At 34.9% G+C, this 21,744-nt stretch overlaps 1 protein-coding gene across 1 annotated transcript in view; it reads left to right on the top strand.

Moving 5' to 3' along the window:
* Pde3a (phosphodiesterase 3A) overlaps positions 1-21,744 on the top strand; it is a 312,546-nt gene that overhangs the window by 259,412 nt on the left and 31,390 nt on the right. The window contains exons 6-7 of the mRNA XM_013360177.4: positions 4,623-4,747; positions 18,530-18,749. Coding sequence (XP_013215631.3) covers positions 4,623-4,747; positions 18,530-18,749 — 345 coding nt within the window. The remainder of the gene's footprint in view (positions 1-4,622; positions 4,748-18,529; positions 18,750-21,744) is intronic.

Genomic DNA, 21,744 nt, shown 5'->3' with positions numbered 1-21,744 from the left:
TGAGTCCAGGAGTAAAATGTAGGACAATAAAAGGTACACAGAGATGCATATATCAAAAGCACCTAACCTGCTGGGACTGTTGGTGCACAACTGTAATCTCAGTTGCTCAAGAGGCTGAGGAAGGAGAATTGCAAGTTTGAGATTAGCCTGGGAAACTTAGCAAGACCCTATATAAAATTTTTAAAAAAATTATAAAAGGGCTGAAGCTCCCCTGGATTCATTCCCTGGTACTGCCAAAACAAAAACAAAAGCAAAAAACTAGGCTGACGTTTGCAAGTCATTGTTAGAGTCCCCTAGCTCATCAGCAACTGTCCTATCTCTGTAGGAAAGGCAGAAGGGTAGATCACCATTCTAAGACCAACCATTCTGTTCAAACATTTGGTAATTTAAACATTTTTGTTTATGTGTGTACAGTATTGGGAATTGAACCCAGGGCCTCGTGAATGCTAGGCAAATTCTCTACTGCTGAACTGCATCACCAGTATAGTAATTCACTACAGAGCAACTTTATTTCGTAAACTAATTCCCATTTTACAAAATGACTATTTAGCTTTTTGTCACTGTAATAAAATATCGAAACAATCAACTTATTAATTTAAAAGGTTTATTTTTACTCACAGTTTCAGGGCACACACCCAGTGATCTAACTTCTTTCCACCAGGCTCTACCTCCTAAAGTTTCTACCACATCTCATGGACTGGTGACCAAGACTTTAATGCATAGGCCTTTAGGGGAAATTCAAGATTCAAACTGTAGCAGTGACTTAAAAGCCAGAAATACTAAAGCTAAAGAAAAGATAATATTATGATCATAGAATGAATTTCTAAGAAAACATCTACCAAAAGAAGTCCTTTTACAGGAAGCTATTATGTTTGTTCTTTTCTAATTTGAAGAAAAATAGCATTCTTTATATGAATTCAATAATTCTGAAAACATATGCCATATGATTTCAGGATTTTGAAACGTATGTCAGTTGACCTAATGAATGAAAAAGATCCATATCCATTGAATTATATAATAGCAATACTAGTAGTAAATTTCTCCTTATCTTAGTCTCTAATATAAATAAAATATCATGCTGACATTGGCAGAGAAATTGAAACGTTCCATCTAATAAGAATTTAGAGACTGCTCTATGTGTGTAATAAGAGTTGTAATGCATTCTACTGTCATATATAAATTAAAAAAAATAAATACTGCTAACTTTTCTTGCTTTCTTGATTAAAGATGTTTAATTGGTTTCTTTCGTATAAACGTTTGTGTTTTAGTAAACCAATAGAATCAGAAACAAACTCAAATGATTCTTTCATATATCAGTGTAATTTCATTATGTCTTCTTACCTGGAATTTTGTAAACTTATAAATGCCACCATGGGAGAAAGTTACTCACCATTCCAGGAACACATTTTAATGGTTGAAACGAGAAGTCATTGCTAATATTTTTCTTTAAAATGCTGGCCATTTTCAATTTCTATAGCATCATATATTAAAAAATGATAGCACAGAGTATTATAGTTAAATATTACATAATAAAATGAATTATGTCCTCAGTGTACGTCATTACTTATTTTACCAATGCACTTTAGTAAGTTCTCTGTGAGAGTATAGTTAATTTCCATAGAATGACATGCCTTCACAAATGTCTTCTTTCCTTCTGTTATTCTTTGTTATTTCTTGTCAAATCTCATTTCCCCCATTCTTTTCTTCAAGTCAATTATAAGAAATTGGAGGCTGAAATTGAAATCATCATAAGGAAGAGGGTTCCAAGAAAAGTTATGAGCTTAATTCCCAAAGATCCTGTCATTTTGCCTCATAAAATAAATATGCAGACTCAAATATTTGTAAAGAGATAAGAAATAGCTTATCCCACTCAATCTCTTTCCCCTAAAAATAGTTATAGATGTCTTCTTGGGTATAGTTTTTCCCACTGTCTAAACTACTACCTCTAAATTTCACTATTCTGTTAAAAACTCCTGATTTAAAATTTGAAAATGATACGACTTTTTTCACTATTATGAACACATGAAATTGACTCTGACAGTATTTAGCCCTTTAAAGAAAAATCACATATAAGTTAATGGCCATAGTACCACCATTAAATACAATTGGTTTGAGTCATTAGTTAAAAGTCACCTAGGAAAACTGTTACTCATACTGCTGATTGATTTCAAAACTGGTTTGAGTTTTAGCCCTGAAGTTTCTTCCCTTTTAGCTTTTTACTTATTTATTTCTCATTTGACCTTTCGTTGGAACTCTTTGAGAACTTCAGTGATCCAAGGAAGAAAGTAAGAAGTAAAAATTAAAAACAGTTCACAACTTACATGACTTTAGGTATGCAACTGGATAGGTTCCTCCTGGGAAATTCTAAACACAGTCTGGTAGAGAGGTCCGTGGACTGAAGGTCAGAAGGATCTGGACCATGCAGACATGTGTGTTCTAAGAGGCCATGAGCCTCCGTTCCCTCTGAGAGGAGTCATTACAGAAGGAGACTGTAGCACAATTGCAGGGATAGACTCGATGGAGGAATACAAGGACGTGGATTAAAAGTGTAGACTTAGAGAGAAGTAGAAAATGCTGACTTAAATCATGTTCTAAATTATTCCAAGTTGACCTTGAAACTGGCCTCTGTCTACTAGGGAAAAAAGGAGCAATTTATTTGACAGTAGACTGTTACCCAGTAGGAGTTCTCATACTGGAATAGTTAGAACTGGAGGTATAAAAATTTACTTTTGTGAAAGAGGGTTGTAATCTTCCATAATAGCCATAGATGATTTTCCTCGCTGTGTTACCATGAGAAAACCACATAAAGATTTCCCTAAGCTGTTTCATCTGCAGAATCCAAATTGTTCTTTTGTCATGAGATCTAAACTGGAATCAAGAAGTGAGGGTCAAAATAGGAGAATGGGGGTCAGAAAGACGATGGAAAGAGATGAACATCATTGCCCTAGAACATGTATGAAAACACGAATGGTGTGACTCTACTTTGTGTACAACCAGAGACTTGAAAAATTGTGCTCTATTTGCATAATGTGAATTGAATTGCATTCTGCTGTTATATATAACTAATTAGAATAAATAAAATTAAAAAATTAAAAAGAAGAAGTGTGAAGGTCAATGAAAAGCTGAAAATTGCTGTGCAGCAGATCAAACAAAGCAATGTATGAAAGTGCCTGTAAGCTGTAATACATTTATATAAAGAGTATATGTAGATTTAATCTAATTTAATAATATTATAAATTAATATATATCATATTAAAATGAGATAGCACTGGTTGGGATTTTATTTATCTTGACTTCATTACATCTCTACACATTAAGGTTACTATACCATTGTGCCTTTCAGGCTTTTCAAAAAAACATTTTAAATGTTTTTATTTGGAAAAAGCCACAGTCATAGATAGTTTTTGAGCTAACCTTCATCAGACACTATTGAAATATTAGAAATGATAGTAAGGTCTTATATTTTAAAAGTTCACATAAAAGAGTGATCATTTATTTATTCATTATATTGTGGACTAAGAAATGAAAATATTTAGGTTACATATACATTGCACAAAATTTATTCACAGTAAATCTTATCAGTCCAGCAAAAGAAACTAGTACCATAAGAAAACAGTTGGCTAGTTCTCTGCCTCACACCCTGGTTTTCTTTGATTTATTATTTACAAAATTCAAACCATTTGTGAAAGACTTAGGATGAGATTTCTAAGAAGGACATGAAACAAATATTTTACATGCTTTCTTTAATTATATTGGATAATTTGCTTAAGTTCATTCTGCATTTTGGATATCTTCTTTGTGATAATATATGGTTGACCGTTATTAGAAGTAAAGAGAAAAGTTGAAGTAGCTGGGTCAATAGTTGAAGAAAATTTCTCCAAATATAAAGAGAGAAAAAATGAAATATACCATGAGTGTCAATGCATCAGATTAGCCTCAACCCAAATTACAAATGTCACTAATTATCTAGTTTACTGATAATGCAAGGATCCAGGCAGTAGCATATATAGCATTCTTCCCTTTGAGAGACCTGAGACTGTTCAAGTGTCCCTTTTATTCCATATTGGCTTTTGTTCTGGTTTGGATTAACATGCAGGATTCTAAGCAAGGGAAGCATAACGTTGCTATACTCTGGGAGCCACTTTGGCTATAGACCCCTTAAGATTATACTGCATTAATTATTCAGCTATACAACAATCTCTATATATCGATGACTCCAAAGTTCTACCAATTTCATGTTTACTTACAGTAAGCCATCAGGAAAGATCAGGCATATCCTGCCCACAGTGCCAAACTAAAATCAGCTAAAGATCAAATTGTCACATAATATTCATGCAGACTAAAGATTTTTACCAAATTAACAAGTATATGAACTCGATAAATAGGAATGTTATCTCTTCTCTTACTTTAAATGGTATGCTTTGTGAATCACTGATGTATCCCCTTCAAGAGACTAAGCTCAGATAACCTGTTTTGTCATTTGAAAGTAAAGTTATTCTTTCAGTGAGCCTGGGCCCATATCCAGATTGACAAGTCTATTATGAAAATTATGGTTTTGTTCTGGTAAGATTTGCCCAATAGTTGAGTAATTTATTCATTAGTGGTAAATTCTGTCTTTACAGTGCTATTAATTCAGATTCTTGGAATAACCCAGTGATGATGACCCTCACCAAAAGCAGATCCTTCACTTCATCCTATGCTGTTTCTGCAGCTAACCACGTAAAGGCTAAAAAGCCAAATCGACCAGGTTAGTAACTTATGAGGAAAAGAGTTTATACTCTAAATGCTCTGTCATGGAGTGACCAAGCTTTGAGTATATAAAAATATTATGAAGGGAAACTAAACTCAGATGTCTTTGGTTCAACTACTCTGTAAATTTCAATAACCGATTATTTATTTAAATTTCCACTTCATGTGATCATACAGATTCTTAGGTTGCTGTACCAGATTTTCTATCTTGAGTTTATTTAGTAGGAAATCAGATCACCACTAAGGATAATTTCCTGAGCACCACCTTTTAAATGTCAGTTTTACTTTTAGCATCTGTTAATCATAGATTACTTTTCAGGAATGTGCTGTATGTGTATTTGAGGAAATGCTTCATTTATTATACATGAGCTATGACAAGGAATTTAGATATCACAATTAAGAAAAATAGAGTTATAGGTAAGGAAATGAAATGATTTGGGGAAAGATTATCTTTTGGCAGAGCACTGAGCTATATCCTCAGTTCTTTTTTTATTATGAGACAGGATCTCCCTAAGTTGCTGAGGGTCTTGCTAAGTTGCTGAGGCTGCCCTTGAACTTGTGATCCTTCTCCCTCAGCCTCCCAAGTTGATGGGATTACAGGCTTACACCACTGAGCCCTGCAGGTTACCTCATTTGACTGGAGTGTGTGCTATTCTGTCTCTGAATTGCTCTTTTCCTAGAATCCCAGATTCTAGGTGTATTTACTAGGGTGTTTACTCTGACATCCTCCTCTTTAGAATAACTAACTTCTAAGTTTTTACAGCTACGTAGAAAACTTTAACAAGATTTTAGTTACTTCCTGCTTGGTTTCTTAATTTTCTCTTGAGCAGCTAAAGAATTCACCAAATGGTTCAAGGGAAAACTCTCCTTTCTTACTGGGATAGTAGACATTCAAATTATGACTGCCATGGGGGCCCCACTCTCCCAATATTTTATGTTGTCACCCTCATTTCTGCTAAAAGCTCTGCTGGCTTCCTTCCCTAATGTCTTCATGCCTCTGCCTACATTCTTAGTCTGTCTTGTTTTTCTGACCCCAATTTTATTTTGATTTTACATTTTTTTTTGTATAATTGTTTTTGACTAAATGTGCAGAATAAAAGTAAAATACTCTGATAATTACAGACATAGATACTAAATGTGAGTAAATGTTCTTTTTAGCAAAAGAAAGACCCAAACAATTGCATCACATGAAGTCCAATTCTATCACTGTTAATTTATTCAGAGGAATTATTGGCCACATTTGCAAAGATTTTTTTACTATAATTATTATTGCATGTTAGTTGAATAGATTAATGACTTTGTGACTTTTCCATACATGCATACATTGTGTTTTGATCGTATCTACCCCTCCCACTAGTACTCTCCCATACTTTCCTCTCTCTTTGTCTTGGTTCCCTTTCCCTTCTCTTTATAGTCTCTGTTGTACTTTCATGTCATTTTTATTCTTTCCACATGAGAGAAAACATGCAGGACTTGTCTTTATGTGTCCAGCTTATTTTGCTTAACATGATGCGCTCTAGTTTCATCCATTCTTCAGCAAATCACGTGATTTCATCCTTCTTTAAAGCTGAATGATACCTCATTGTGTATATATACACACCATATTTTCCTTATCTGTTCATCTGTTAATGGCTACCTAGGCTGATTCTATAACTTGACTGTTGTGCATAGTGCTGCAACACACATAAGTGTTCAGGTATGTCTTCAGTACACTGACTTCATTCCCTTCAGGTATACATCCAGGAGTGGTATTGCTCTATGATATAGTAGTTCTCATTTTAGATTTTTGAGGACTCTTCATACTGTTTTGCATAGTGGCTGTACTAGCTTCCATTCCCACAAACAGAGTATAAAGGTTCCTTTTTCCTTACATCCTCACCAGTGCTGGTTATTTTTTGTTCTTTTGATGGTTTGCCATTCTGACTGAAATGAGATGGAATCTCAATGAAACATTGATTTGCATTTCCCTGACAACTAAACACGTTAAACATTTCCCCTATATTTATTGGACAATTGTGCTTCTTTTTTTTTTAATGAGTGCATTTTAATTATACAGAATAATGAGTTTCATTGGGGCATATTCATACATGCAAATAACATACTTTGATCATGTCCACCCCCAGTATCTCCCTTCCCTCACTCTTTCTGATCTCCTTCCTCTTCTGTAGTAGTCTCCCTGCTACTCTTGTATCTTTATTTTTTTTAACCTCAGTTCCACATATGAGGGAAAATAGGCAATGTTTGTCTTTCTGTTTCTGCCTCACTTTGCCTAGCTCTGTGATCTTCAGTTCTATCCATTTTCCTACAAATAATGTGACTTTGTTTTTCTTCGTAGCTGAATAATACTTCTTTGTGTATGTTTACCACATTGTCTTTACCACACTCATCTGTTGATGGGCACCTAGGCTGATTCTATGACTTGGTTTTTGTGATTAGTGCTGCAATAAACATGGGCTGCAGAAATCTCTGTACTATACTGACTTTAATTCCTTCCAATATATACCAAGGAGTGGTATTCCTAGATCATATGGTGTTTCCATATTTATTTATTTTTTGAGAAACCTCTACATTGATTTTCATAATGGCTGTAACAACTAACTTTCCCACCAATGGTCTCTGATGGTTCCTTTTCCCCTGCAACTTCACAAGCCTTATTATTTTTTTTACTCTTGATGATAGCCATTCTGACTGGGATGAGATGGAATCTCTGTGTAGTTTTAATTTGTATTTTTCTGATGGCTGAAGAAGTTGAACATTTTTTCCTGTATTTATTAGCTATTTGAAGTGTCCTTTCAAAACTTTTGCCCATTTTTTTTTTCATTGGACCACTTGAACTTTTGTGGTTAAGCTTTTTGAGTTCTTTATATATTCTAGATGTTAATCCTTTGTCAGATGAAGAGCTATCAGATTTTTCTCCCATTTTGCATGTTGGGACAACTTCTGTTGATTATTTCCTTTGCTGTTCAGAAGTCTTTAATTTGATATAATAAAGTTGTCAATTCTTGCTATTTCCTGAGCTATAGGAGTTCTAGATAGGAAATTATTGCCTGTGTCAATATCTTGAATTCCCTGTTTTCCTCTTGTTATTTCAGACTTTCAGGTTTTACATTAAGATCTTTTTTCCTTTGAGCTAATGTTTGTACAGGTTGAGAGATAGGGGTCTAGTTTCTGTTTTCTCCATCAATATCTAGTTTTCCCAACACCGTTTTTTCAAGAGACTGTTTTTCCTCCATCATTTGTCTTTGGCACCTTTGTTGAGAATCTTATGGTTGTAGATACATGAGTTTATATTTTGAAATCAGGTATTGTGATGCCAGAAGCATTGAAATATTTGGCATATTTTTGTGCTTCTATGTGAATTTTAGGATTGTTTTTTCTAGCTCTGTGAAGAATGTCATTGTCAATGTCATTGGTATTTTGATGGGGATTGCATTGCATCTCTAGATCCCTTCAGGTAGTTTAGCCATTTTAACAATATTGATTCTCTCAATCCATGAACATGGAGAAGTCTTTCCATCTTCTAGCTTAATTTCTTTCTTCAGTGTTTTATAATTTTCCTTATAGAGGTCTTTAACCTCCGTGTCTAGGTTTATTCTTAGCTATTTTATTTTTCATTTTGAAGATATTGTGAATTGGACTTTTTGTTCTTTTTTCTTTCTCAATGAGTTTATTGTTGGGGTATTAAAAAAACCTCAGATAAGAAGCTGTGCTATGTGTCAAAATGCATTCTAATGTCATATAAAACTAATTAGAACAAATTTTAAAAATACAAAAAGAAAGCTACTCATTTTTGTATGTTGATTTTGTGACCTGAAACTTTGTTGGCTGTCCTTCAGTTCTGAGGGGTTTTTTGTTGACTCTTTGAGGTTTGCTAGATATAGAATAATATCATCTGCAAACAGAAATAATTTGACTTCCTCCTGTACTATTTGTTTCTCCTTTATTTCTTTCCTTTGTCTCATTGCTGAAGTTTCCAGTAACATTTGAAAGAGTACTATGAGTGTACACCCTTATCTTGTTCCTGCTTTTAGAGAAAATGTTTTTAATTTTCTCCATTTAGTTTGATATTAACAATGGGTTTGTCTTATATGGACTTTATTATATTGAGGTATAATTCTTCTATACTTTGTTTATTCAGGATTTTATCATGAAGGACTGTTGGATTTTGTTGAAGGCATTTTGTGTGTCTATTGAGATGTATTTTGTGCTTGATTTTGTTTATGTGGTATATTACATTGGTTGATGTGCGTATGTTGAACCAACCTTGCATCTCTGGAATGAACCTCACTTGATTGTCATATAGTGTTTAATTCGATTTGCAAGTATTTTATTGAGAATTTTGCATGTGTATTTATTAAGCATGTTGTTTGGTAATTTTCTTTTTTTGTGGTATCTTTATCAGGTTTCAGTGGAAGGGTACTACTGGCTTCAAGGGATGAGTTTGGATGAGTTTGGAAAAGTTCCTTCCTGTTTTATTTATGTACTTATTTATTTGCAATAGTTTAAGGAACATTGTTATAAGTTCTTTAAATGTCTGATAAAACTTAGCTGAGATTGTATCTGCTCCTGGGCATTTTTTTGTTGGGAGATTTTTTTATTATTGCTTTAATAATAACACTTCTTATTGAACTATTTAAGATTTTTTTTTGTTTGGCTGGTTGTTTGTTTTAATATTATCTTGGGTTTGGTTTTCCTGGGACATAATGTACCTAGCAATTTCTCCATTTCTTCTAGACTTTCCAGTTTATTGACATATAATTTTCTAAAGAATTTCCTAGTATCTTATGAATTTCAGTGATATCTGTTGTTAAAATCCCCTTTTTAACCTCTCATCTTACTTACTCGAATCTTCTCTCTCTTTGGTAGTTTGGCTAAGGGTTTGTCAATTTCACTTATCATTTCAACTCATTGTTTCACTGATTCTTTATATTGTCCTTTTAGTCTCTATTTCATTTATTTCTGCTCTGATCTTTATTATTTCTTTCCTTCCACTGACTTGGGGTTTGGTTTGTTCTTGTTTCTCTGATTTTGAAATGTATCCTTAGGTAATTTATGTTACATCTCTGTTTTCCTTTTCATTAATGACATTTGATTCTTTTCTAATTTTGCTTGACTTATCTACCCTTCTAGTGAGATTTAATCTTCTCATGCTCCTGTAGTTTTACTTATCTTTTTCTTTTATATGTAGGCTTCCCTTAAGTATTTGCAATGCTAGTTTTGTGGTCATAAATTCCTTTAGTTTATGTTTATCTTGGAACATAAACTAAAGTACTGCTTTCACTATACTGGTTCTGGTTATGTTGTTCCCATTTTTTTGATTCCAGGAATTTTGTTTTGTTTTGGTTTTTTGGCAGTGCTGGGGATTGAACCCAGGGTCTTGTGCGTGCAAGGCAAGCACTCTACCAACTGAGCTATATCCCCAGCCCCCTTGATTCTAGGAATTTTTAAAATTTCTTCCATGAACGACTATTCATTCAAAATTGGGATTTTTTTTATTCCCCATGTATTTTTATATTTTCTTGTTGTGAATTTCTTGTTTCATTCCATTGTGATCTAGTAAGATGCAAGAAATTTTTTCAATAGTTTTCTATTTGTTAAGACTTGCCTTATGTGTCCAATTGGGAAAAGTTCTATGAGTTGACAAAAAGAATGTACCTTCTGCCAGTATTGGTTGGAATATTCTGTGGATGTCTATTAGGTCCATGTGATCTGTAATGTAATCTGACTCTGATGTGTGCTTGTTGACTTTTTGTTTGGATGATCTATGAAAGTTGGGTATTGAAGTTGCCCACTATTATTATATTGAAGTCAAGCTCTCCCTTTGTGTCCTGTAGCATTTGTTTTGTGAAATTAGGTGCTCTTATGTTCAGTACATATTATATATTTTTACAATTGTTAGATTTTCTTGATGACTGTCCCATTTAGGAATAGATAGTGTCCTCCTTTTGCTCTCCTGACTGAATTTGGCTTGAAGTCAATTTTCTATGTAAGTACAGCTACTACTGCTTGCTTTTAAGTTTCATTTGCTTGAAATGTAATTCTGTGTCCTTTCACTTTCAATCTATTGTATGTCTTTGTCAGTGATGTAGGTTTCTTACAGGCAGAAATTTGTTGAATCTCATTTTTTTTTAAATCTATTCAGTCAGTCTGAGTCATTATTGGAAACTCAAGACCATTTATATTCAGGATTATTATTAAAAGGAATGTTCTAGTTTCTATCATTTTGTTGTTTTCCTTTTGTTGTTTCAAATAATCTATTTGCTTCCCTCCACCCCCTTTGCCTTAGAGGTTTTTTTTTTCTGCATTAATGATATTTGATTCTTTTCTAATTCTCCTTGGCTTATCTACCCTTCTAGTGAGATTTGTTCTTTCTCATGCTCTTGTGGTTTACTTATCTTTTTCTTTTGTATGTAGGATTACCTTAAGTATTTGTAGCAATGCTAGTTTTGTGGTCGTAAATTCCTTTAGTTTATGTTTATCTTGGAAGGTTTTTTTATTTCTTCTTTCATTCTGAAGAATAACTTTGCTGAATATAGTAATCTAGGTTGGCCAGTTTTTTTGTTTTGTTTTGTTTTGTTTTCCAGAACTTGACATATATCATTCCATGCCCTCCTGACCTTTAGAGTTTCTGTTGAGAAATCTCATATTTTTCTGATGGCTTGTCTTTATAAGTGACTTGGCACTTCTCTCTTGTAGTTTTTAACAGTCCTCCTTTGTTCTGCACTTTTGGCAGTTTAACTATAATATGACGTGGAAAGGTTTTTTTCCTAGTCATTTCTGTTTGAGGTTCTAAATGCCTCTGTTCCTGAATATCCATTTCTTTATTAGGATTTGGGGATTTTTCTGCTATTGTTTCATTGAATGTGTTTTCTAGGCCCTTAGTTTATAGCTAATCTTCCTTTTTTTCCCCCAGTTTGTTTGGTCTTTTAATCATGCCCCATATATCTTTATATTCCATTCATTATATCTTTTTTTCCCCTTTATTATTGTCTATATGTATTACTTCATCAGTTTTGTCTTCAAGCCATGATTTTTTTCTTCCTTTTGATCTAGTTTATTAGTGATCCTTTGAATTGAGAGGGTTTTTTTAAATTTTTTATTTTTTTAAGTTGTAGATGGACACAATACCTTTATTTTATTTATTTATTTTTATAGGGTGCTGATGATTGAACCCAGTGCCTCACACATGCTAGGCAAATGCTCTATCACTGAGCTACAACCCCAGTCCTGAATTGAGGTTTTTATGTGACTTACTGAGCTTTTTATTTCCAAGATTAGTGTTTGCAAAATGTCTATTTCTATATTGAATCACTCTTTCATTGCCTACATTTTCTTCCTTAATTCATTGAGCTGTTTATTTTTACCATATTTGAAATGATTGATCATTTTTAAAATCATTCTTTTAAATTATTTGCTTATCATTTTATTCACTTCAAATATCTTTGGAATCAATTATTAGAGAGTTAAAAACTTTCAGTCGAATCATTTTTTCATATTTCTTTTGTTGCTGTGTCAAAATTTGTGCATCTGTTAGGATGGATATCTCTTTAAATTTTGTGAGAGAATTTTCTTAGTGAGCCATGTTCTCTTTAAGATGTGTCCTAGGTTATTGGTATGTTGTGTGGTACTGAGGTTAATTGCAGATGAACTTTGTAGTGCCTTTCTCTTTGGCTCCTTTGACTGTAATTAATAGGTTTCTAAACTTTGTATACTATGTCAGAACCTGAGTGTCCCATTTTGTGTATAGGACTTTCAAGAGTAGAATCCCTCTGGTAGATCAGGCTAGTGTATTGAGGACAGCAGAGTATATGGGGTACACCTTCTGTGGTTACTCCTCTAGACTTAAGTGTGCAGTCAACATCAAAGACAAATAGATACATATGTACATATACAACTGAATACTTTTCCTAAAAGGGTCACTTGTCTTTTCTCTAACTTTTAAGTTAGACCCTCTCAGGAAAGATAGTCAGTTTTAGAGAAAACTTGTTGGTATAGAATCACATCACTGTAGAATATTTTCTGCAGCATCCTAAAAGAATAGCCAACTTAACCTGTGTGCCTGACAGATCTGAGAGAAGTAAAGACATTCTGAGAAAAGTAAAAAGTTTAACACCTATCAAATTTTCACTAAAGATATTTATGATAGACATATTGTAAAATGAAAAATATTAGAGAGAAAGTCTGAGACCTAATAAAAATGGTGATTTGAAAACCATGGGTCAATCCAAACAAAGCTGATATGCATAAATATTGTTTCCAGACTTGTGGTGTTTTTTTTTTAAATCTTAAGGACAGAATTAAAATATAGTACAATAACAATATGTAACTCAAGGATGAACTGTGAATTTCAGTGTTCTGGGTTCTTGTGTAGGTTAGGAAGGGGTGTAGAGAAAGAAAGTGAGGCAGAGAATGGTGAAGTAATTTGCCTAAGACCATATATTTAGTCTTCAATCCTTTCTTTTGTTCTAGTGATTTCATATGAGAAAGAAAATTTAAAAACAATTGATGTCATTTAAAATAAGGATTTTGTGGTTCTTTTTTTTTTTTCCTGAATACAAATAATGAAGGATTTGGTTTCTTTTCTCTGTTTCTTCAGTTAGGTAATAAAATAAAAATATTAACTAGCCCAGGGTGATGAAGAGAAGAAGCTGAAAAGCATGGTTAGGGCAGACTCTGGAAAATAACAGAGCAAAGGATGGAGCAGCCTCATACTCCTGTGTCCTGCTCCCCAAATGGAGAAGAAGGGACACAGTGTAAAAGGAAAAAGAATGCCCATGTCATATGCCATAAGGACTGAGGTAGAAGCTAAAGTCCTGCCGTAGCCAGAGTCTCCCTTCTTTCTTGCCTTTAAGGGCATAAGGACCTCCCTTGGGATTACTTTGGAAGGGGACTTTGCATTGTGGTGTTTTTAGCCCAGAGCCATGTGTTTATCAAATAACCTTGCATCCCATGTGCACTGAATTCAGTTTTTAAAAAAATCCCTGAAAGTCTGCCAAAAGGTAGAAAAACATCTATCAAGAATCAGTGCTGGAATTAGGTTGCAATTTTCCCGGGTCAGGTGGGTGCTTCTGATTTAAAACCCCTGTGTCCTAGCATGAACAGCATGCCTGGGTTGAGGGTGGTCAGGAGGCGTCCTGTGTTTGATGTGGTTTACTAGGATGTCACCTGGTTTTCAATGAACGATGTGGAAAGAGGCTGGGGAAAGCCCCTCATGGGGCAAAGAGTATAAGCAAATGTAATTCAATGATGTGTGAAGAGAGTTTGAGGAGGAAGTGTTAGAGCAATGGGCAATGAGGTGGGGAGGGAAAGCAAGCATGAAGTAAAACACAAGCAAGCTAAAAGATAAATGACCTGTTTTCAGAAGGGCTTAATGAATCTGTTCTTTGCACAAATCAAGTAAACAATGTGTCCTCTAGCTCAGTCAATCAATGTTAATTTTAAGTAGCTGAAACACAAGAAATTATTATGCAGTCACTAATATAAAATAAATGGATGAAATCACAGAGGAGTCCTTTGATTAAAGCATAAAGCAGGAGATTTAAATGTAATTTGCATTTTCAATCTTGCTCCTCTTCTGTAAATCACTGACAATGGGAAGCTACCATGACGTCATTCTGTCATTCTGCTTTTCAAATTCCTCTAATCCATAGTTGCTGTTATCTTTCAAGTTTGGCCTGTTTTATTGAGTGCAGATATCTCTATACCTGTAGAGAAGACCAAGTTTTTCCTACAAAATTTTGAAATAAAGGAAACAATTCTTTAGTTACATTTTGTGTTTTGGAAAAATATTAGGACTGGTCGTTTCCTGTAGGCATGGAAAAGAGGCATGGATTTATCAGACAGGCGGGTTCCTTTCTTGTTCAATTAAACTAAGAGAGTTTTGTAGCACAAAACAGATGGATTCACTTAAAGAATTCCCCTGTGGTACTGTTTATCTTCTCCCTTTGATTACCCACAGTTCCTTATGTCTTGACCACATTTTCACATGCTCTCAATAACAAGGAATTAAAGACTCACTCAAAGGAGTAACTATTTTAGACAATTTTTGTTGTTGTAGTTTTAAATTTTCTGTTTTAAGATAATTTTTTAAGTATTTCACATTAGGAAAATTTGAATCATTCAAAGGCTTACATTTCAGAAGCTATGCCTTTTACTCCTAGAGTTTCTAAGAGTGATATAAAAGATGAAGAAAAATATATTTGAGAGAATGCACTTCACAAATGTTTGTATCTGTGTGAATGTGCAACATAAAATTAAATGAGACCTAGAGGGGTTATGATAGTCATCCCTGTAACTTTAGACATGATTACATTTGAATTATTTTAGGAAATCTGTTTTCAAAGATTTGCAAAAGAAGGTTATTCCTCACATTTCTTGAGAGAATCCCCTTCAAATGTCAAAAATCATTTATTCTTTTCTAAAAAGAAAAATATTTGGCAATCACAGGTTAAACATTCCTAATGTAACAGTCCAAATTGGAGCATTTTAGATTTTGAATTTTTGGATTAGAGATACTCACCTGGTAATGTTCATGTAAATATTCAAAAAATCCCCCAAATTCTGAAATCTAAAACACTTCTTCTGGTCCTAGCATTTTAGGTAAGGGATACTTGATGGTATCTACATTTCTCTTTGGGGGTGGGGGCTGGGTGGGTATATATTTTTCCTGTGGAATTCCTAATCCTCTGGATTTTTAAAATTTTAAGTAAATTTTATACCTTTCTCTTCTCACCTACAAAATAAAAATACCCTTGCTTCTTAGGGTTGTTGCCAAGACCCATGCTTTTAAAAGAGTTCAAAACATGTTAACTAAAGTACTATAAAAGTAAATTGGTTCTCCTCTGTAACAGATTTATTTAAGATTTCATCCCAGGAGTCTTAAAGTCTGCTTATTGGTTTAAATTTAGTTAAGTGCAAACAAAGGTCCAAGAACCCTAATGGTTATATGAATTTTAAATGTGTATTTAAGAGTGAAATGTATGTGTCTGAGTCCGTCAGCTGGCAACTTCTAAAAGTTAGCAAAGGAAAAAAAAAATCACCATTCACTTAAATTGCCTTCTGAAAAGCCATGTGTGGAGACATAAATGGAGAATGGTCCCACGGGCTTTGAACTGCCATTCTGGGGCATGGGGTGTAGGAGTAGTAGAAAACTGTGCCCAAACTCATAATTTTCTATCAAAATAATTAAGTGGCTGCCTAAAGAAGGTCTATCAGGAGTTTATTTTTTTAAGACATAGCAAATTAAAACACTGCCAGGGCCCTGCTCAACCCCCCCACCAGGCATGCAGAGCAGCCCCTCTGCGTTCCTGTTCCCTGCCCTTTTCTTCCTTTGTGCTAAGCTGACAGCCTCTGCCCTCCCCCTGGTGAGTCCCTCTTTCTGGAACATGCTTTCCCCACACTCCCGTCTGAGTATCTTCCTTACTTCAGCAGGCCTGTGTTTAGATTTTATGACCCACAGAGGTCTTTTCAGACCTTCTTCTCTAAAGAGCATTTCTGTCCTCTGTTCTCTACCCTCTACATTGCTTGTTCTTCATATCACTTGAAATTACATCCATTTCCTTTTCTTTCTTGTTTATTGATTTTTATTTTGTTGTTTCTGCGTCCCTGGAGAGTGGGAGCTCTATGAGAGCAGGGGCTTCATTTTCTACCACTGTATCCCTGGAACAGGACACATAATAGATATTTGTTAAGTGAGTGAATCATTGAGATGCCTATTCAGTGCACATACTTTGGTAACCTTTATATATCACCATACCAGGATTTAGCTCCTTTATGGTTACATGGCTTTTCTAAGATTATCTGTAGTCTCTGTCTTAATCCTCCACATAGTATAAATCAGACCACCCTTTTTCAACCTTTCTTTTTTTTTTTTTTATCAGAGCCCACTTGTATGTACATTTGTAAATGTGATAATGTGATATATCAGTGGAGAAATGGAAAGCTTGGTGGTTTAGAGCTTGGTGGAAAAATATATTTCCTTTATTTCATAAATTTAAAATGTAACAATCGTATTAGAATATTAAAAATTGAGTTTACTCTGGAGCTTTCATACAAAAACCTTTCTTTTTGTCTTTTAATTTATAACCATTAATTATCTCATAGCACTCTGACAAACTCACTGGCAGTACATGATACTATATTTGTTGGGAAGTTCTGAGTTAAAAATTTAATGAATTTTCTTTCAATTCAGGAATCCATGAAGCATTAAGGTCAGTATCTTTGCTAAAATAGCTAAATCTTACTAGTTGAACTAGGAATCAGAATATAAACCATCAACCCAGTCACAAAAATCAGTACAAATGCTGGTAAGTGGATGGTGGATTTTTATTCTCCTTTGGATGGTTTCTAATAGAAGCCTGAGCTAATAAATGAACCACATTTTACTCAGAATAGCTGGGCTCATAGCATGTTCTCTGCTTCCTAGACCTGTGACCCTGACAGGGCTCTTTAACCTCTTTGGGTCTAAGAGGTTTCACTTGTTCAGGGTCAATGCAAAAGTTTGATAAGAATGAAGAATGGAAATAAATGTTAAGCAGAGGACTAGGAGGTGGCTGCTCCCCACATTTGAGCAAAGGAAAAAATGAGATTTTTTCATCTTTTAAAACAAAACAGAAAAATAATAGTGCCAAGAAGAAATATAAAAATAAATTGCAAAAACCCTTCAGCAAGCTTAATATTCCTTTCAGTGGAGCAGAAAACCATTGGGTGTGACAAATCAAACTTTTGAGGGAACTGGATCTTGGAAACAAACCCTGTTCTAAGCCAGCTGCCAGTTAACCCCCCCCCCAGACACACACACACACACACACACACACACACACACACACACACACAAAGTCCGTCGCTGTAAATTTCCCTGGAGCAGTGAGAAATAGAGAACAACTCAGGATGATTCCATTTCATGCCCCCTAGAGTAGGAGGTCCAGCCATAAAAATCACGAAAAGCAGTAAGCACGTAGTCCTCTGGAAGGTACATGTTTGTTGTTTTGTTTTTTTTTTTTTAATTCCAAGCATAGGCCACCTTCTCTGTGTTCAGAGAGAGCAGCTTCAAAAAATATCCTCCTCCTCCAGCATCAATGCTTTTGCAAATCCAAGCCAGCATCCTGGACAATTCTCAAAACCTAGAGAAAACACAGTTCCAATGTCTGACACACACACTCACATTTGAAATCTATGATTTAGGTCTATTGTTTGATATGAAATGGATCACATTTGATGTTTAAATGTTTTCTTCAAGAATTATTTTGATCAAAGCACTATTTCACATAAAAAGTTGCTGTTTGGCTGAGAACACAAATGGTTAATAAGGTTAATTGCTCCTCAAAAAATTTATCTCCTTTATTTTCAGAATTGCATGCCTAGCACACTGAGCTTAATGTTGAAAACAATAGTAAATCTGTCCCCGCTAAAAGCTTCTCAGCCTCAGAGAAAGCAAACACAGGAGAAAAGTGTAATGGTTGTTTTCAAGTCAAAATGACAAGAAACAAAAATGGGAGGAAAAATATCCTTCTGTCCTGAAGTTACTCCAGGACACCAAGGCTTTAGCTGGATGCGCCAACATTGCCACCAATTTTTCATGATGATTCATTACTCTCATTTCATGCTGTGGAGACACCCCAACCACACACCCTGCCTCCAGATGGTGGCATGTGGAGACCAACTCAGTGGCCTGAGTTTACACGTGGCTGTTTTGAGTTTACTGGAACAGGGTGAAGTGCAACAGTTGCACATTTGCATTTCAAAGACATATGTTTAGTGACTTAATAACTTTCTTTCTCAGGTGCCCTCGCTAAAATTTCACCTCTTTCATCGCCCTGCTCCTCGCCTCTCCAAGGGACTCCAGCCAGCAGCCCTGTCAGCAAAATTTCCACAGTGCAGTTTCCAGAATCTGCTGACACAACTGCCAAACAAGGGCCAAGTTCTCACAGGGCCTTAACCTATACTCAGAGTGCCCCTGACCTGTCCCCTCAGGTCCTGACTCCACCTGTTATATGTAGCAGGTAAGGATTTTGTGGTGTTAACTGAAGTCTAATAATAACAGTTTTCCTCCTCAGAATGCCACCTATCTATACAGTTTGATGAAGTTTGCCAAAAGAACAAGAAAGTGTAGGATGATATGATTTGGATTTAATAGACATGAAGAGAAACTGAATGTTTCAGTGGTTTTCTATTAGTAGAAAGCTTAGACTCCATGCAGTCCACACAGTTACTCTTTGGAGATGTCTCCAAATAATCTGTTGTTATTTTGTTACAAATAATAATGATTACAAAATAATAATAATTCTGTTACCAAATAATAATAATTTTGTCTGCAGTTGATGGAGCATGCATAAAATATCTAATTGAAAAATTACACCAGCTAATTTGATATCATCTGACACTGGGTTAAAATGTGCTTTACTTGTTCTCCTGGGAGTACTTTACATTGATATTAAAGATATTTTGTCTGCACTTTGCATTTCCGATTTTAGCACTTTAAAAATGCATCAATGGTGTATGGCAAATTATGGCTAGATGCTAATAGTTCTCTGAGTGCTATTAAGCAATTGTTTGTACCACTCTGTCTTGTTGAAAAAGAATTATAAAAGATTATTTATTAAAGGATAAGAAAAGAGGGTCTAACATGGCCAAAGTAATTACTTTATCAACATTATTACTAAGAAATTATCCTACTGATTAATATATTTTTATTGTTCTTCATTAATAGCTTCAACTTCAATAATTGGTCTTAAATCATTAAATATTTTTAAAATATAAAATAGTTGAGTGCTTTAAGTATAATGAGAATTCCTTCATCAAAATGATACTTCTAAGGTTAATGAGGAGAAATATTTGAATAAATTCGTAACATGTTGGTTTTCAAGTAGCAAATATTGGCTCATGGACCCAGATTTTATCAGTATATTCCATTTTAAGAACTAGCAACTGATAAGAAGCTTCACAAGTTCCATTTTCTAGATTTTGTTCATAAACTCTGTGACTTAGTCAGTTTCCGTCTCTATGACAGAATACCTAACATAAATCAACTTAAAGGAGGAAAAGTTTAGTTTGGCTCACAGTTTCAGAAGTTTTGTTCAACGATTGCTTGACTTTAGTTGGTTTATGGCTTGTGGCATGGCAGTGCATCATGGCAGAGAGCAGATGGCAGAGGAAACTGCTCATCTCCCGGTGGCTGGGAAGCAAGAGTAGAGAAAGAGGTTCAGGTCCCAGTCCCTTCTAGAGCACAACCCCCCTCACCCACCAATGACCTAACTTCCTACCCAATCCCACCTCTTAGTGGTTCTACTTCCTTCCATTATTACCACCGGCAGTGATCAAGCTTTTAACTCATGGGACTTTGAAATGTAAGTATAGATCCAAACTAAAGCACTCTAGAAGTTAAATGGGTATCATTTATTTTATAATCTTTATTTTTATTTCTTAACATTTTGCAAATATTTGTAAACAGGAAGTCAGTTTTGTGTGTTCTTTGGGTCGGGACTGAGTTGAAAACTTAGTCTGCCATCTTAAAATGGTTCCTTCCTCTCTTTGTCAGCCACTTTTAATAAAATAATTTCTGAAGGACACTAACTTCCCCAAAACACTTGTTCTGTAATAGAATGTCTAGGAGATACAGCATCTTTCTCTGTTGGAGACTCTCAACATGAATCATCTTATTCAAAGCTCTGAGAAGTTGTGCTAAAAGAACACCTCTCAATTTTTATTTTATCCCTTGTGTTCTGAACTTTAACGACAAAGCCAGTTTCATGGGCTAGCACCCTATCCTTGCCCAGGAATCTAATGTCAGACAGGACTAACTGAAGAAGCAGGATTGGTGGGTGTGCTCTGGGCCACAATGGAGCCCCTTAGAGCAATCTGCATTGAGGACATCTGCTTCCAGCTTTTCTAGGGAGCCCTCCCACTCTGGACTCCAGACTTGTGGGAAATAAGCTGCCTAAAGAAAGGAGAGGGATGTTCAGGAAAGACCTTCCTCCCATGGAGCTTTCCTCATCGTAGCCTATTTTTTTGTGATCTTGGCGGGAAGAATGTAATGGGATTTTTATAAAAGAGGTTTCAGAGAAAAACAAGGGGATTTCACTGTCTACTTGTTCAGTAATGTTTATAAATCCAGTAGTGTGTGTTTTATTTGTTTGGGCTTCATAAATCTATAATTCAAACCAGGTTTTATTATTTCCTTCAAGGCAGCCACCCATGTAGGCACAGAGAGGTCCAAAAACACACGACTAATTATTGTGGTTTCCCCTGCTGAACTCGAAGGGTTTGGCATTGAGTCCCAGTCTCTTGGCTGCTGTGATGTCTATGCAACAAGCCATTTTTTTGGCACAGGAGCTGATATATTTGAACTCTAATTTCAGTATTACTTTTTAGGTATTATCTTGCAATGAAAAATCTGTAAACTAATAAACTCTCCTTCTACCAATCTGCACCTGAGAATGGAAGACCATCCGTCAGTTGCATGCACTCCCTTTTTCTATTTATTCTCTGTTGTCTTTTGATTCCCTAAAGGAAAGAGATAGTATTTCATCCTTTAAAAAAATGATTTTTATATAATGCTTTCTATTGACATTCAAGGGTTGACCAGTAAATTTACTTAGTATGAAGATATTCTCTAGCCAGAAAATGCTTTTCTTTATTGCACACACATGCATAATGGAGAGAGAAGTGATGAGACATTTAATATATTAGACAATAAACTCACTCATTTCTTTTTATTTGAGTGGGTGATCTGTAAATAACTAACAGACCAAAAAAAGTCTTCTGAGACTCTTGGTTGAGAGTCTTCCATAGAAGATCGTATTCTTCATCTTTTCTATAAATAGAAAAATAGAACTTAGTGGCAAAATTCAGAATTAAAATTTAATCATGAAGTGTCTCAAAAGGAAGAAGAGAGCACCCCATCTGCCCAACCATTTGGAGTTACTTTTGAACTAATAAAACAGGAAAGTTGTTGAGAAAAGAAAAATACATATCCCACATTCTTCAACGCCTTCTGCT

This window comes from Ictidomys tridecemlineatus, chromosome 6 (assembly GCF_052094955.1).
Source record: "Ictidomys tridecemlineatus isolate mIctTri1 chromosome 6, mIctTri1.hap1, whole genome shotgun sequence".
NCBI lineage: Eukaryota > Metazoa > Chordata > Mammalia > Rodentia > Sciuridae > Ictidomys > Ictidomys tridecemlineatus.
The sequence above is the reverse complement of the archived record's forward strand: the minus strand, read 5'-3'. Positions and strand labels throughout refer to the sequence as shown.